Here is a 15,464-nt window from a genome sequence, read left to right on the forward strand (position 1 = left end):
CTGACTGTTTTAAGACAAAATTTAATTTATGTGCATAGCAATGTACAAAAATAGCAATTTCATATTTCGAACGCACTAACGATTGCAAACCATTATGTTGCCCGGACATAACAGCTGCCCCATCATACGTTTGGGCTATTAATTTTTCTTCACATGCATACTTTGAAATAAAACTAAATACATGCTCTGATAATGCTTTCGCTGATCGATCTTCACTAACATCAATAAATCCCAAAAATCTTTCGACAACTCCGTTACCATCAATGGTATTAATATAACGCAAAACTGTTGATAACTGTGACTTTGAAACAATATCAGTTGTCTCATCCATAATGTTTGCAACAAACGGAGTATCACGTATTTCATTTTCAATTTGTTTAAGAAGAACGTTTGAAATTGATTGAATCGAGTCATTTTGTATTTCCCCAGATAAACCAGTAAATATAGTGGATGTTGCAAGATGTGTTTTTAACAACTCATCACGCTGGGCCATTAAGTAAATAAGTTCAACATAATTACCCCTATACAATCGAAAATTTAATTCCTATACATATTATATGCATTAAATACCTACTACCAAAGATAGATAGTTGTAAAGTGTTGATACTAAAATTTTTGAATATTTTTACTTTTTTAACGATTTTCATAGACCATTAATAAAATTTCATAAAATTTCGGTGGGAGGGGGCTGCTTAGCCCTTAGCCCCTCTCCTTGGATATGCCACTGAGGAATACGTTTAAACTATTTAATATTGACGCGATGTCCTATAAGCTGGACAATCGATTTTTATATGTAAAAAATAAATGTGGGTATTATTTGCTTAAGTGTTTCATAACAGTTAATATTGTTCGAGTTAAATAAAAATATTTCTTATATATTTCTTTATATTTTTTTTCATTTGAAAATACTAACGAATTTACCGAAAAAATGATTTTCTTCTAGTTCAATTTGGTCGTCATTGGCTTTGTTTGTTTTGCTGTTAATTAACTCATACATTTTTACAATTGTAATAATTAATTTGTAAATATTCACTTGATTGTGACGCACAATAATATGCTGAAGACGATCGTCTTCTACATATTCCTAATATGAATGCTTATTTGTCTTGGCAGAAACCTTTCTTGCAATTAAACTGTTCTTGAAGTAGGTAGATGAAAATAACTATTGTACAAATACAAGCGAGAAAGATGATTAATTTTTCAAAAAAACAAGTCCGTGCTGAAAAAAAATGAACAACTACAGACGACATAAGTCCGCGAGAACAACTTTAAATTATGACGGAACGTGAAAGTTGAAAAAACTATTCTCCGTTATGTGATCGTGGTTGTACTTAATGTTTTATGAAAAATATGAGTTAATTTTTTTAGAACTGAAAAATTGTTATTCCGTCACACGTATAATTTCTACTTCGTATTGTAAATTCTTATACTTTTATTTTGATTGATATAAATGATACGTGGGACAGTTTTTAACTACGCGATTCTTCCTAGTGACGTATTGTTGTTTCGAAATGATTGTTTTAAAATTTACGTTAATGAATAATAATAATAATAATAATAATTTCTTTACTACATTGCATTTATACATTGGACTTGTCCCTTTGAATTGCATTTTAATAAGTTCTCGCATCAGATCGACATCTGTGAAGACTATATAAAACAGCTTTATCGTTCATTTACCGTACCATTTTACTTGGACATTAATAAGATGGATATTTTTCCATTAAACACATCGATACACGTTTCTAATAGTCAGAGGGTGAAATGTTGTTTGAGCGGTGAATATAATATATATACCATGCATTTCAATACCTTTTGCCGAAATTATATTACATTTTATGAAATCGTATTTTATTTATTTTTTATTTTATTCCTCTAAATAATTTCGGGAAAGTTTTTTATGAAACAAAAAAAAAAAAATAATAATAATAATTACAAAAAAAAAAAAACTGTAGTTTTTCATCGCGGAATAGGTACTATCGAGTTTGTTTTCCATTCATTTGTGTTATTCCCCGCGTCGCCGCCTCCACATACGGTAAACAGAAAAACTACAGGACTCGCACCAAAGTTGTAATAACATTACATTATTAGTGTTATGATTAAAACTCGTGGGGGAATAATTTCGAATGGCGCGGCAGCGTTACGTGTCGCGCAATATTGCGTATTCATACGCGAGCATTACCGCAGCGCCAAAAGCCATACGTTTACGATACACAGTACGCATGTGGCAAAGGCCCTGGTTCTCGTGAATTTTTATTTTTGACTTCTCTTTTCATTTGTATTTTTATTCTTATTTTTTCCTTTTCGTCAAAAATATCGCGCGACGCATTGCGATCCTGCTTCAGTCAATCGTTTATCAATGACAGATCTCGCGGTGGAATACAATGAAAACCGCTTAACGTCGACGTGTGCATGCACTCCGAAGCGACTTTGACATACAAACACACACACATACACACACACAGATATACATATATTTGGGTTATCCTGTTTGTGACCCGCATACCGTTATTCCTGCGTAAATTTCAACCAGAAAACACAACCAGACAGTAGCACGAAAAAAGTGTTATTTATCGATCTGATATTCTGTACTTATACGCGTGATGCAACGTTTCCTTTGAAAAACGCCTACGCAACAATATGGATTAATCGACGATATTTCTCCTTCAAGATAACCGGTTCAATCCAGATGATTCGAATGGATGAAAAACGTTTCGTTTTATCGTATTTTTTTGCGTATCGAATAATATAGCATATAAAAAATAATATATAAAAAAAAACGATTACGTAGAATAATTATGCTTATATACGATTTAAAAAAGTATAGAAAAACACGAACAAACAACTTATAATTTATTAATACATTTTTCTATGAAACGAAATATGTACAACACGCAGGTTACTATATATTATCTCAAATCCTCAATCGATATGTAATATTATTTATTATACGCGATAGCTGAAGTATAAGAAAATTAAGATTGCACAAAAAGCTTATGTCAACATTTTGAAATGAGTAATTCCCGAAATACACTACTCGTATGTGTGATTTATGTTTTCGGTATTTTTACATTGAAGTACGTTCGAAATAATACATTATATCGCTTACACATATTGATAACAAAGCGAGACTTGATTAAATACTTGTATATCATAAATTACGATTAATTATTATCATTTATAATAAAACCAAGGCGAGCAATATAATTAATATAAACAGGATGATGTGATGTAAAACACCTGATTTGAAAAATAAAAACATGTAATAGCTATATATATATTTATAAGATGTGTCGGGGTGTGTGTGTGTCATAATGAATATACAGTACGTACAAACAACAAAATACTTTCGAATGAATGCATTACATACAATTACATTATGTAAAACAAATGAACAAATGATACGGTGTCCATCTACATATGAAGGCAGACTCGGATATGGCTTTAACTGTATTATTTCGCTGGTTCACAAATATACAGACATTGAGGCCCGTATACATACACACAGACACACGCACAAACAGAAACAGAAATAGAAACACACACACACACACACACACACACATACAAAACATGCACATAAATAGAAACGACTATATAAGTAGATACAAAACATCGGTGGTGTTAAAATTACAGATAACACACGACAAACCCGTCGATTTACATTTAACATTTACAAACGGTAAAGTCGGGATTTAGATTCCAGGGGAAGGGTAACAATTTAAAATTCGATGGTGCCAAAGTCTGCTTAATACTTCCAGATCAGCCACGACTATATGCTTGTATATTTTATAGAAATCGAAGGGTAAAGCTTTGGTATCTATAAATGAGCTGTACACTATCGTTGTATTATTGGCGACCAAATGCTTTTCTGAAATTGTTTATAACCAAACGATTTAATCGTAAAAAACTTGTACACTTTTATCAGCTTTCGTAAAAATTTGCACTCCGAAATATACGAACACAGCACTTTGTAAACTATTACAGTAATTAAATGTGGTCTAATAGTTCATATAAAGTATCTTTTGCTTTGAGCTTCGCCAGATGGGATTGTATACATTTTAATATAGATATTAATATATATTATACATATTTATTTACAAATTAATTACTATATTGATAGTAATTGATGGTTACCTAACCTAAAACAGTACTATAAATTAAATATCCAATAAGTTGCAAGGATAAAATTATAATTGATTCCATTTGAAATATATCTAATATCAAATATTTACAATTAATTAATGATAAAGTAACATCAAGAAAGAGTCATACACTCAATGTCAAATATTCATATTCACCACAGGGTTAGACGAATGTAATTTATATATTTTGAATTTTATTGAACCGGTTCTTAATAATGGTATCTAAATGAACAATTTTTAAAGACAATTGATAAATCGATAAAATTGATGCTTTTGAATTTTATGATTCCAAACATAGGTGTAAAAAAATATTGCAATATCTCGTCATTTGAGTAAATATAAATAGTGCTGATATTTTGATAATCTTCGTTACTTTTATTTTCTAGATAGATTTTCATGGGTGTACAATTATAATATTAATTTTAGAATACAGTAACGGATGTGTCATTTGTATAATAATTTCATATATAAGAACAAATTAAACATATTAATTCATATAATCCGACGATTTAATTTTTTATTTAGAAAACTATATAACTGAATGAACACAATATATTCAAAGATTATATAGACATTCTTTTCAATAATCATTTAAATACCATGATGGCAAAATAAATATTTAAAAAATCTTGATCAAATTCATTTTTTTTCTTACAAAATTAATTAAAATATTTCCAAAACGGATTAAGCCATCCCATCAAATCAATATGTCCCGGATACCGTATTTTCAGTTCACCGAGATCATTATGTCCGGAAGCACCGTGATGGAGACAAAAAGAAAAATAAGCACTCGATCATTATATAATACAGCGATTCCCAAACTGTGCACCACGGTGCCCTAGGGACACCACGATCATTTTCTAAGGACACCGCGGTCTACGTACGGTTCATAACAAATAGTTTAAAATGTATAAAATTGTTTTTCCTTATGGTTTTCGTAAAAACTTTGTTGCAAATAATGTAATATTTTTTATTGTATATTCGGATATTCTCATTTTAACCTTGTAATAATTTTATATAATAATTATAATCATAATAACAATAATTTTTATTTATTTATTTTTTATGTTTAAAACTCCATTAATTTATAATTAAGTTAAATTTTAATAAAATTAATAAAATTGGTTATCAATAGGTTTTTTTTTGTTCTGTAATGTAGTTCACAGCAGGTACCGTGGCTAAATTGGGTACAAAAAAAAAAGGTACCGCTGGAAAAAAGTTTGGGAACCGCTGATATGAAATGTATACAGTTGTTGTGTACTACGTATATTCTATGTATACTATGTATACATCATATACTATATATTATATTATATATCTATAATTCGTCCGGGTGCCTTCCTAGTCCGGGATGAAGCGTGTATCTATATCTATTTGATAATACATAGTGTACGCATTGAATCACCAATAGTATGTACGGTCTTGAACTGACACGTTTTTAAAACGCATAAACATCGTGTAGTCGGTCAGTCATTTGTACATACGGTTAGTTTCCATTTCACCGAATTTTTTTTTTGAATAACTTAGTTAACAAATTACATACCAATTAATTATATTTATGTATTATATAATTATATAAAATAACATTATCATATAAACAAATAAGCATATAAAATGATATAAAAAAGTTGTTGAAATTAGTTTAAATTATTCATTATGTTAAATTAAATAACTAATATTGTCCAAGTAATCAATCTATTTTATCTGTGGAGGACCACTTGTCACTCCATTGTACTGCGTCTATTGAAAAATTTAAAATTACTATAAATCGCAAATTCACAACCGTATTTCAAAACAAAAATAGTTTGAGAATTATGCGGCGAAATGGGTCGGCAGCAAAATGGCACGGAGGCGAAATGAAACGGCGGCGAAACGGGATACGATCGCTTATACGCATACAAGTATGTTCGGTAATAGTATTCGCAGCGGAACTATCTGGTCGAATTCGAAGTCAGTATAACATCGTTTAAATGTATATGCGGATCATAGTCATTCGTTCAAATTCGTCTCTGAAATGAATATACGGATAAAATAGAGTGAAACTAAAGCCTTACAGATGCTGAGCAAAGCCAGGGATGTATTGGTTTTACGTTCTGTTTTTCTTTCTCACTGAAAACATTTTTTGGGACAGTCGATTTTTGAATCACTAAATGTTCCAAAGCAAAACATCTATCGTGATTAATATTTTCATATATTCGTACATTGATTTTAGATGGATTAATTTCACCATAGTTATATGTATTCATTTTGTACTTGATTTTTTAAATTTTTTTATCGTTTATTATTTCTTTGAAATCCCTCAGTTTTCTTAAACTTTAAATTGATTAACTAAATTTTTGTCTATAAATAACGCAGATTTCCTGAACACATTTTTTATACATTGACTCTGTCTAACGCGAGGTAAAATGCATAAATATATATATATAAGGTAATCGGCTTTGTCGAAAACCCATTTCTTGCGCCTTCGTTCACTCGGAAATCGTATAAAGATGTTCGATGTAATTTCGAAAATCTTCGAATGTGTTTCGTTTTGAAACGTCAAGAATAATTCAATTTTCGATGATAATCCATATCCGCGTAGTATTAGTTTAAGTTAAATTGGTATACTTCTTCCTTTATGCTTCTATAATTCTCAACTTACTTCAGTTGCTCAAATTATTGAATTCTTTATTTGTGCGCACGCGTTGAACGATGCCCTAGATGTCTTGTAAGTGGTGTAATGTAGAGTGTGAAAAATAACTTGGGATTCATTAATAATCCGCCGAAATTTTAACTGAGTATATACTTTTACGACAATTCAATAATAATAATAATAATGTATACGCACGTATATGCATAAGACAAAGTGCTTGTTTAGTTATAAGTATGTATATATATACTACTCTTAACAAAAATAAATGATTTACAACGCGCTCTTAAAGTTATGAATGTTACTTTTTCTTTGAAATCAAATCTTAACTTTTACTATTATTCATGTATCAAACAAAATGTACAATATTTGTTACGCATTTAAATGTGAGTTACACGTTACGGGTTATCGATTAAAAAACTTATGATATTAAACATTATAGCTGACTAGTGTTATTTTTATAAAACTCTTCAGGAAAATACTCTTTATCGGTAAACACATTGTTTTTATACTTGAATTTGCTTTTACAAAATTTGAGCACTCAATGTTACATTGTTTCAAATATTATTAAGAATAATTGATATCCGGACGTTTATAAAAAATTTACGCTCTTTACATAATATGACTGTATTTTTCTTAATAATAGTACTCACTGAATATTTCGCGAGTATGATGTATCGAAAGTTCTGTTTATTTTGAAAATGCATTAGTCTAATGAACTAAAGAAAGTATAGTCTTTGTTGGTTAATATAAATTCATAATTTAATAAAATTTGATGAGATTTATTTTATTTATAAATTTCAAACTTTGCAATTGAGTTAAAGTTTTTTACATTTTGTTTTTTATCTTGTGATAAGTTATAAAGCGTTAAATAAAAAGTTAGAGTACACAAGAAAATAATTTTTACAAGGCGTAAATAGGTTAAAAAAATGTCCAAACATAGAAAAAAAAAATGCTTAAAGACAAAATTAATTGAAAAACACTTAGAATAATATTAAATAATTCCATATTATAAGATAATAGAATATTCAAAATTTTGTATTTGAAAATTTTTCCAAGTATGAATGTGACAAAACAGAGAATTTTTGAGACATAAAATTTACTCACTCGTTAAAACTTTGGATGTGTTAATATGCGTTAATATTATTTATTACATTTATTATATTACATGATCGACAAAATACTTAAAACTATTTTATTCTCTGCCAGTACAAATATAGTACGTTATTAGATTATATAAACTTAGCTATAGTCGAGCTGTTGTGTTTCGTTTTAGCGAATCTTAATTGAATTAGAAAAATAAAAAATCATAGTACGTTACTTATTATAGACATAATATGTTTAATCTTAAGAAACATTTCAATTTCTTTTATTTGTACAGCTTACAAGTGCAGCAGTTATTATTGCAAAACAAATAGGTACTTAATGAAATGTGTTGATCAAAAATATGGAACAGTAGAAATCGTATGCATGATAACCAACACATTATATTTATTGCTTCTAGGTCGTAACAATAATGTGTATACATTGTAGTTATAATTCCGCCATATTTGAATACATCATAATAAAATATATTACACTATTAAAGTAATTATAAAAAATAACAACTGGGATTAAAATACAAATATATATATATATATATTAGCAACTGTGATTCGATGAACCGTTGTAGGTTAAGTACTTCAGTTAATCGTTTTCTATGATCAGTACCGCGCATAATGTTAAACATGAATTTTAATTTATCTAAACGATATAAAAAAAAAACAACCCAACAATATTATTTTTATTTTATTATTGTAATTTATTTTTGAAATGATTCCACAATTTCAATTCTCATTTAAATAAATAACAAAAATTGACAGAAATAAAATAATTATTTCGATGTTTTTGCATTTAAAGCTTTTTTCTACAAAAATAATATACGCTTTAATTATAAATACGACTGTGGATTGTAAATAATTTTTTTATTATAATCTGTTTTAGTTTTATTCAAATTTTAATTCAATTGATTAGAAATTATCTTACTACCTAAATATTTGTTCCCTTCTTTTTCCTATTTTTTTGTTATGAATCACAAAGTAGACGTAACAAGAGGATTCAATATCAGAGTATTTCTATTCCGTTAGCTCAACAATAATATACTTTAAAATTGCAGGTATTACATTATTAGATAAATTTATACGAAATCATGTGAAAAATAAAAATATTAAAAAAATACTTAAATTATTTATTAAGTACTTGAGTGATAAGAAAACACTTGTAAGTTTAGACAGACAGTGAATGCGATCACGGTACGAACATGATCAGTGTTTAAATACATTTGCGTGCGAGAAGTTCTCATTGTATTTAAATGTATTTATTGTTGTAGTTTAAAAATTAAATTAATAAACTGACATGGTAAATATTTAAATTAATCGCTATAGAATAATAATAATGATATTATGCACATAACTACGATAACAAATGTATTTTAAATATCTATAAAATATTTATTTTATAATTACTGGTTTGATTAAACATATTTTCTTGTCGACAGTAAAAATTTATTTAATATGCATTTAAGGCGTATTTTTGCTTAAAACAGTTTAAAAATAATTGGTCGTTTTAGGATGTAAAAGAAATTAATTCTCACGAGGATCGTATCAACGTTGGGCTATCAGAACAAAGTGCTACAGATGATATAAGGTACGGCGATGAACGCATTGATACATGTTGCGTGAACAAAGGATTTGAAGAATCGAATAGCTCGAAAGAAGATCTAACTAATATGGTAAGTTGCCCAAGTTGAGTTGGAATATATTTAATTTTTATTTCAAGTATTCAAATATAACTTATCATAGCTCGTATATCTATTAATCGAAAAAATTGGAATTTTATAAATATATCCGTCTGAAAAACTAAAGGTAAAACAGAAGATCGTTGAATTATTTATTTATAATTATACACAATTCGTCGTAGGCAAAGGTAATTTCACTTACAATTACTACATTGTATTTACATGTGGTATGTATTTACAGGGATGTTATATATTTAAATAAATTAGTAGTTTGTAAGTTTAAAATGACAATAAATACCTTCAAACATTTTACGTAAATTATTCATATCATTCATTAGTTTTATAACTCATTATTTATAATGTATATTTTCATAGACATGTGGACATTTCAAGTATTTATTTTTTTAAATTTTATTTCAATTTATCATTTGCTAAAAAAGTACATAAAATTCGTTTTTAAAATGAATAGATACGTCATGAGAAAGAAAGGTGCTGCTTTAGTGACCAATGGGGTACAATGTGGTATTACGGTAATTTATGGGGATGTATTGCAAATGTAGTGCCACAAGTAACTTTAGTAAAATTTAGAGTTTAAATTCGAGTTGATTTTAATGGTATTTTGTGGATCAGTTTTCCTTTATATAGTGTCGATTTGAAAGGCGAATGAGAACAACCCTTAAACTCAATGACGTGTTTTCATTCAAATAAAAAGTGCGTATTTCGGAAATCATTATAATGGTATAAATTATTATTTATTTCATTCGTTTAATTTAGTCTTGGTCGTCAGCGCATTGTGCATAGAGTACATGGTCGAACAATTGCAACGTTGATGGCATGTCTTTGGCAGTGATGGTATTCACCTAAAATAATGAACTTTAAAACATCAACGTTGTTTAAAATGTCAACGTTGTTCCGGCCGATCGTACGAGAGAATGCGGAATTACGGTAGTACGTGTGTCCGGTGGCGACGGGTCGGATATTCGTGCAACGCGGAGACCCATATCAGTCGTAACCGATTTAACGTGCGGGATATGTTTATAGTTTTCGTTTCTTAAGATTATTCGGGACGGTCAAACGCAGTCGTGTAGAAAAGTCTGAAAGCCGAGGGATTGACGCAGAGGAACTGCTCAAAAAATGTTATAGTTTCCGGGAGACGCCGAAAAGTACAGTGACTAATGGTGTCGAGGATTAACATTTTAAATTCATAGCTCTAGATTACACAGGGATTTATACGTCATTAGGTCTTTATGAAACGATTATGTACGTACGTTTTATCGCACGTGCACAAGTTATAAAACCGGAACACGACGACGGGACATCGGAAAACGGTTTGAAACGTTGTCGTGGCGGTATTATATAGTTTTCAAACGTTTCTCTCTTCGACGGGTTACAAACAATGTACGAAGTACCCCATAAGTTTTTCTGTTAAAGTAATCACGAAGCTCAGATGATATTTAGTCTTGGTGAACTTTTTTTTTAAACAAATGTTATACACGAGAACCATCTACGGCATTTTATATTGATATCGATAAACAAAAAAAAATATATGGATACACATTTTTCGTTTGAATAATATTTGAAGTTATTCTAACAGTGTTAGTGTTGTAATATACACCATCAATGGGGCACGAATCTTAACGGTTTTGCATTCGTTTATATCTAGTTTATTCAATTCAATTGTATCCAAGTTAAGAAGATTGCCCCGTGAAATTATAATTCAATATTGTGCAGTTCCAATAGTGTGTTGTGCATTCTTGAAATAAATGCGAAGTGAACACCAGAATTATATAGTGCATTGAAGAGCTCTCGGGGAAGAACGACGATTACGAGAAATGAGGAATTTAAAAAAAAAAAACCATTAACGAGATTTATAAATAAAGTAGTATCGCGGCGGGTGATATTTCGTTCGGATGTGAAATCGTACGCGGATCACTGATATTTTGATCTCCACGGGCTTCCATCAAAATCCTTTTATGCAGTCGACATGACGTTCTCCAAAAGAATGTTTTTGTACATTCATTCCAACCTTTCAATTCGGGTGAAGTGGTGATGGAAGGGTGATTATAAACCCGTGGCTATGGGGTGGGTTCTGAACAACGTACATATATACACCGATACTCGCCGACAACGATGACGTCGAACAAAGTACCGGATAGTGATAAAACATGATTTGAGACCCGACTGTGGGTAAATATTTTAGATATTTACTCCCGATAGTTGTAACAAATCGATCGATATCGTCGAATGATTTGAGGAGTTTTTTTTTTCCTTTTTTTAAAATCACCGCGGACACGATGTCCTTGTTAAACGCTATTGAAAATACCTCGCCCGGACGAATTTGAGTGTATTATAGATAAGTTGCTGCATCATTTACGCGCGAACACCAACACCATAAACCTAACTGAAATGTATTTATAAACGTATCCAAACAATTATATTGAATAATAAATATTAAATAAATAAATGTTTGAATATCGTTGATGATAGCGTGTCATTCATTGTTTGTGCGTTAGAACTTTGATAATAATCATAAAACGCCGTTTGGCGATATTGCACTGTTTCAATGAGCTAATGTTTGTTTAGCGCGATTGAAATTTATGCAAGTGAGTTGCTATTATATATAGGTAGGTTGAAGTATGCATCAACTATTATACAAGTGTTATATTATATACCTTAGTGCTACGTAATTATTATATTACGTCCGTCTATATATTCGTAATTTAATGAGAAATTAACCGTTCATTTTTCGCGACAGTTATTTTAAAAATTATATAAATTAATCGATCAATACTCGATCTTTCGTTATAATGTAAAAACGCAACAATTATTAAGCTGCCGTCTTTATGAATCGCTAAATTGTTTGTGCAAAATACACAAATACACCAAATACCGTGTTTAATTCAAAGAAATATCTTATTAAAAGCACTTATGTGATAATAATTATTTACTGTGATGAGATAACAGGGTTTTTTTCTTCCTCTACTTGTCAATTTTTTTTAAAATTTATATTTATTCAATATAAGCATCAATACATTTTTTCCTCTATTAGTAAGTTCGCCTCAAATGTTTCTTAGATAAAATATAGTTTTACTGTATGCAAGCCCGGATTAAGACCTTCAGGGACTCAGGGCCCAATATATGGTTGTAGGCCCCCACTAATGAAAACAGTTCTTTAAAATGATAAATATATTTAATAAAATAAATTTAAGATTCTTCAATTAAGTATGATAAAAACATTAAAAACATATTTTTTATTATAATACATAAAATAAAATAAAATAAAGTATTGTATATAGAAGTATTTTTTCTTGCTTTTTGCTTAGTAAATACTTTTAAGGATTTATTTTACACATAAAATTGGCTATAGGTCTCCACTTATCATTCCTATGGTGGTAAACATGCGGTAGATGGGAGATCGTTAGTTCAAAAAAAAAAAATATATATATAAAATATTCTTGTAAGTGCTATAAAAAGTACAAATTACCACTGAATGTAATTTTAAGCCAAGAAGGCATAGGCCTTTTATGTACGTGGGCTCTAAGGATGTGTCCCCTCTCCCACTTTCTGGGTTTGATCGTATGTCAACCTCAGTTATGTAGAGTACGCGTATCGTACCCCACTAAATATGTGAAGATATTTTTTAGAATTTATTGTTTTTAGATCTTATCGTTGTTTCAAGCTCTAAGTATATGATATATGTCACGAGTTGAGGACACATATTGTTTTATACACCTATCGTTTAAAACTTTTCGTAAATTGTACTTTAATATACATTTTTCAATTTTAGTAAGTAGTAATAAATTAAATATCCTACTGACATTTTTTTTCCCTCCAATACATTCAAATAATATTTACACAAAATTATCATACAAATATTAATACATTTATTCGTGCTATATTTTAGTTTAAAGTTTCAAATTTAATATTTTACAATTCTTTGTATTGCGTTGATACGATGTATTTTTTAATAAGTCGATTTTCCCAATTATACATACACAAATACTAATACAAAATATTTGTATTGACTACGTAGAATAGTATAATATAAATACATATACAAATACAACCACCATATATGTAATTAATTTTAAAATTATCACTATCATTTTTTCAATTTTTATTTAGTAGAATGTAATATTATTTCAAGTAGTTCAAAATATATTACCATATAGAATTTAATAGTGATAACGGAAAGGGCTATTATTATGGTTATTGTTATCTTGCATGATGGAATAACGGTACCTATTCGCTCAAATATGGTATAATGATCATTGTTACCATTACTATTATTATTATTATTATTATTATCTCTGATCAAACATATAGGTAAACCGAGCTGTATTAATAACGTTACAGGTCGAGGTGGAATCAGATAATTTCTCTAACAACGTGATCCTTTCGGATGCCCTTAAAAAAGCGCAACGCGATGGCTACGTTAATAATGCATTCGAAGATGGCCCTCAGAAATCTACAGATAAGGTGAATGATAAACATAATGTGCATCTATGTAGGTATATATATATATGTGTAAAAACTTATAACAGCCGGATTTATATAGGTCCAATGGGCATGCGTTTTTCTTTTTTTTTTTAAGGCATACTTAGCTAAAAGTGCATAAATAAATAGCTACTGTTAAATAATCGTATATCATAGATAATATATTTAAATTATTATTTTTTGTCATTAATAACAATTTCGGTAATCGGCATGTATATAATTTCACTCAAATATATTTGTTACGATTATGTTTTTTGCTTTTAAATCAATTTGATATAATATTGTTTTTATTTTCAAGCATTTAAACACACACAGATACATATATGCATGCGCACACATACGCATGTTAACCGGGGGGCAGATAAAACTTCAGAACATGATATACACATACAGATGTACAAATGTATTAAATACATACATTTAATTTAATTTTTATTTTTTTTTTCATAAATTTTATACTTCAAAAAAATTAACTTTTTAATTCATGTTTTATATGTGGTATATGTTAAAATAGGGGACTCTGGTGCCGCAGGCACATGATTCCACTGTCATTACTTCCGCAACATTAGAGAACCAAATTACAAAACTGGATGAAGACAATAATGGGGTGGTGGCCGTTAATTTGGAAACGAAAGAAAAGAAGCGGAAAATACAATCGGTCGGATGGGACACAAATAGAAGCATAATTTTTTTTGGTCTCATATTGGCTTTTGATGTGTGGGCAGTCATATTTTATTGTTTTAAAAGAGACATACTTACTGATATTCTTAATTAAACTGTTGACAATATTATTATCATTACGATTGTTTAAAGGTACCAATTGAATACATTATTTTATCTTTTATAATATATTTAGAAAATAGATATAAAACAATGAATTAATAAAATATATCAGTTTTCATTTATCGCTATAATCATGGATTTTTTGCGTAATTTTTTTCATATATTAATTGTATGGATTATAAAATATCAAATAAATAATCAGTCTCTAGAGGAGGAATTAGACACACGTATGCAAACACTCTTGCAATAATCCGAAAAATGATATTTAACTTACTTATTGATAATAAATGCCCTTAAATAAAACTCAGTACAGAAAATACATCAGAATACAGCAAAAGTAACTATACAAAGCGTATGATTTATTATTAATAAAAAAAAAATAAGTAAATTATTTATGATTAAAGTAAAGATTTTAATAATAAGTAGTGAGAAAGGATTACGTAATTATTAAAAATAATCAAAATGTTGTAATAAATTTCCAGTAGTTAACATTCTAATAATCGGAACAAAATCACTGTAACTTAGGCACTAGATATTGATATATCAAGTTTGAGATACGCAAGTATTAACACAAGGGATTTTAAGAGTATTTTATATAACATAGTATTTCAGGACAGTTAATTTGTTATTGAAG

The 15,464-nt window shown here is 29.0% G+C and overlaps 1 protein-coding gene across 1 annotated transcript; it reads left to right on the forward strand.

Moving 5' to 3' along the window:
* The first annotated feature begins 9,112 nt into the window (after positions 1-9,112).
* LOC112692257 lies at positions 9,113-14,893 on the forward strand. The gene is made up of 4 exons (XM_025566866.1): positions 9,113-9,171; positions 9,383-9,544; positions 13,907-14,029; positions 14,562-14,893. Exons 1-4 carry the CDS (start codon positions 9,169-9,171, stop codon positions 14,820-14,822), a joined length of 549 nt encoding a protein of 182 aa, XP_025422651.1. The 5' UTR covers positions 9,113-9,168; the 3' UTR covers positions 14,823-14,893.
* The last annotated feature ends 571 nt before the right edge of the window (positions 14,894-15,464 follow it).

The sequence above is a fragment of the Sipha flava genome, unplaced genomic scaffold (assembly GCF_003268045.1).
Source record: "Sipha flava isolate LNK unplaced genomic scaffold, YSA_version1 71_pilon_pilon, whole genome shotgun sequence".
Lineage (NCBI taxonomy): Eukaryota > Metazoa > Arthropoda > Insecta > Hemiptera > Aphididae > Sipha > Sipha flava.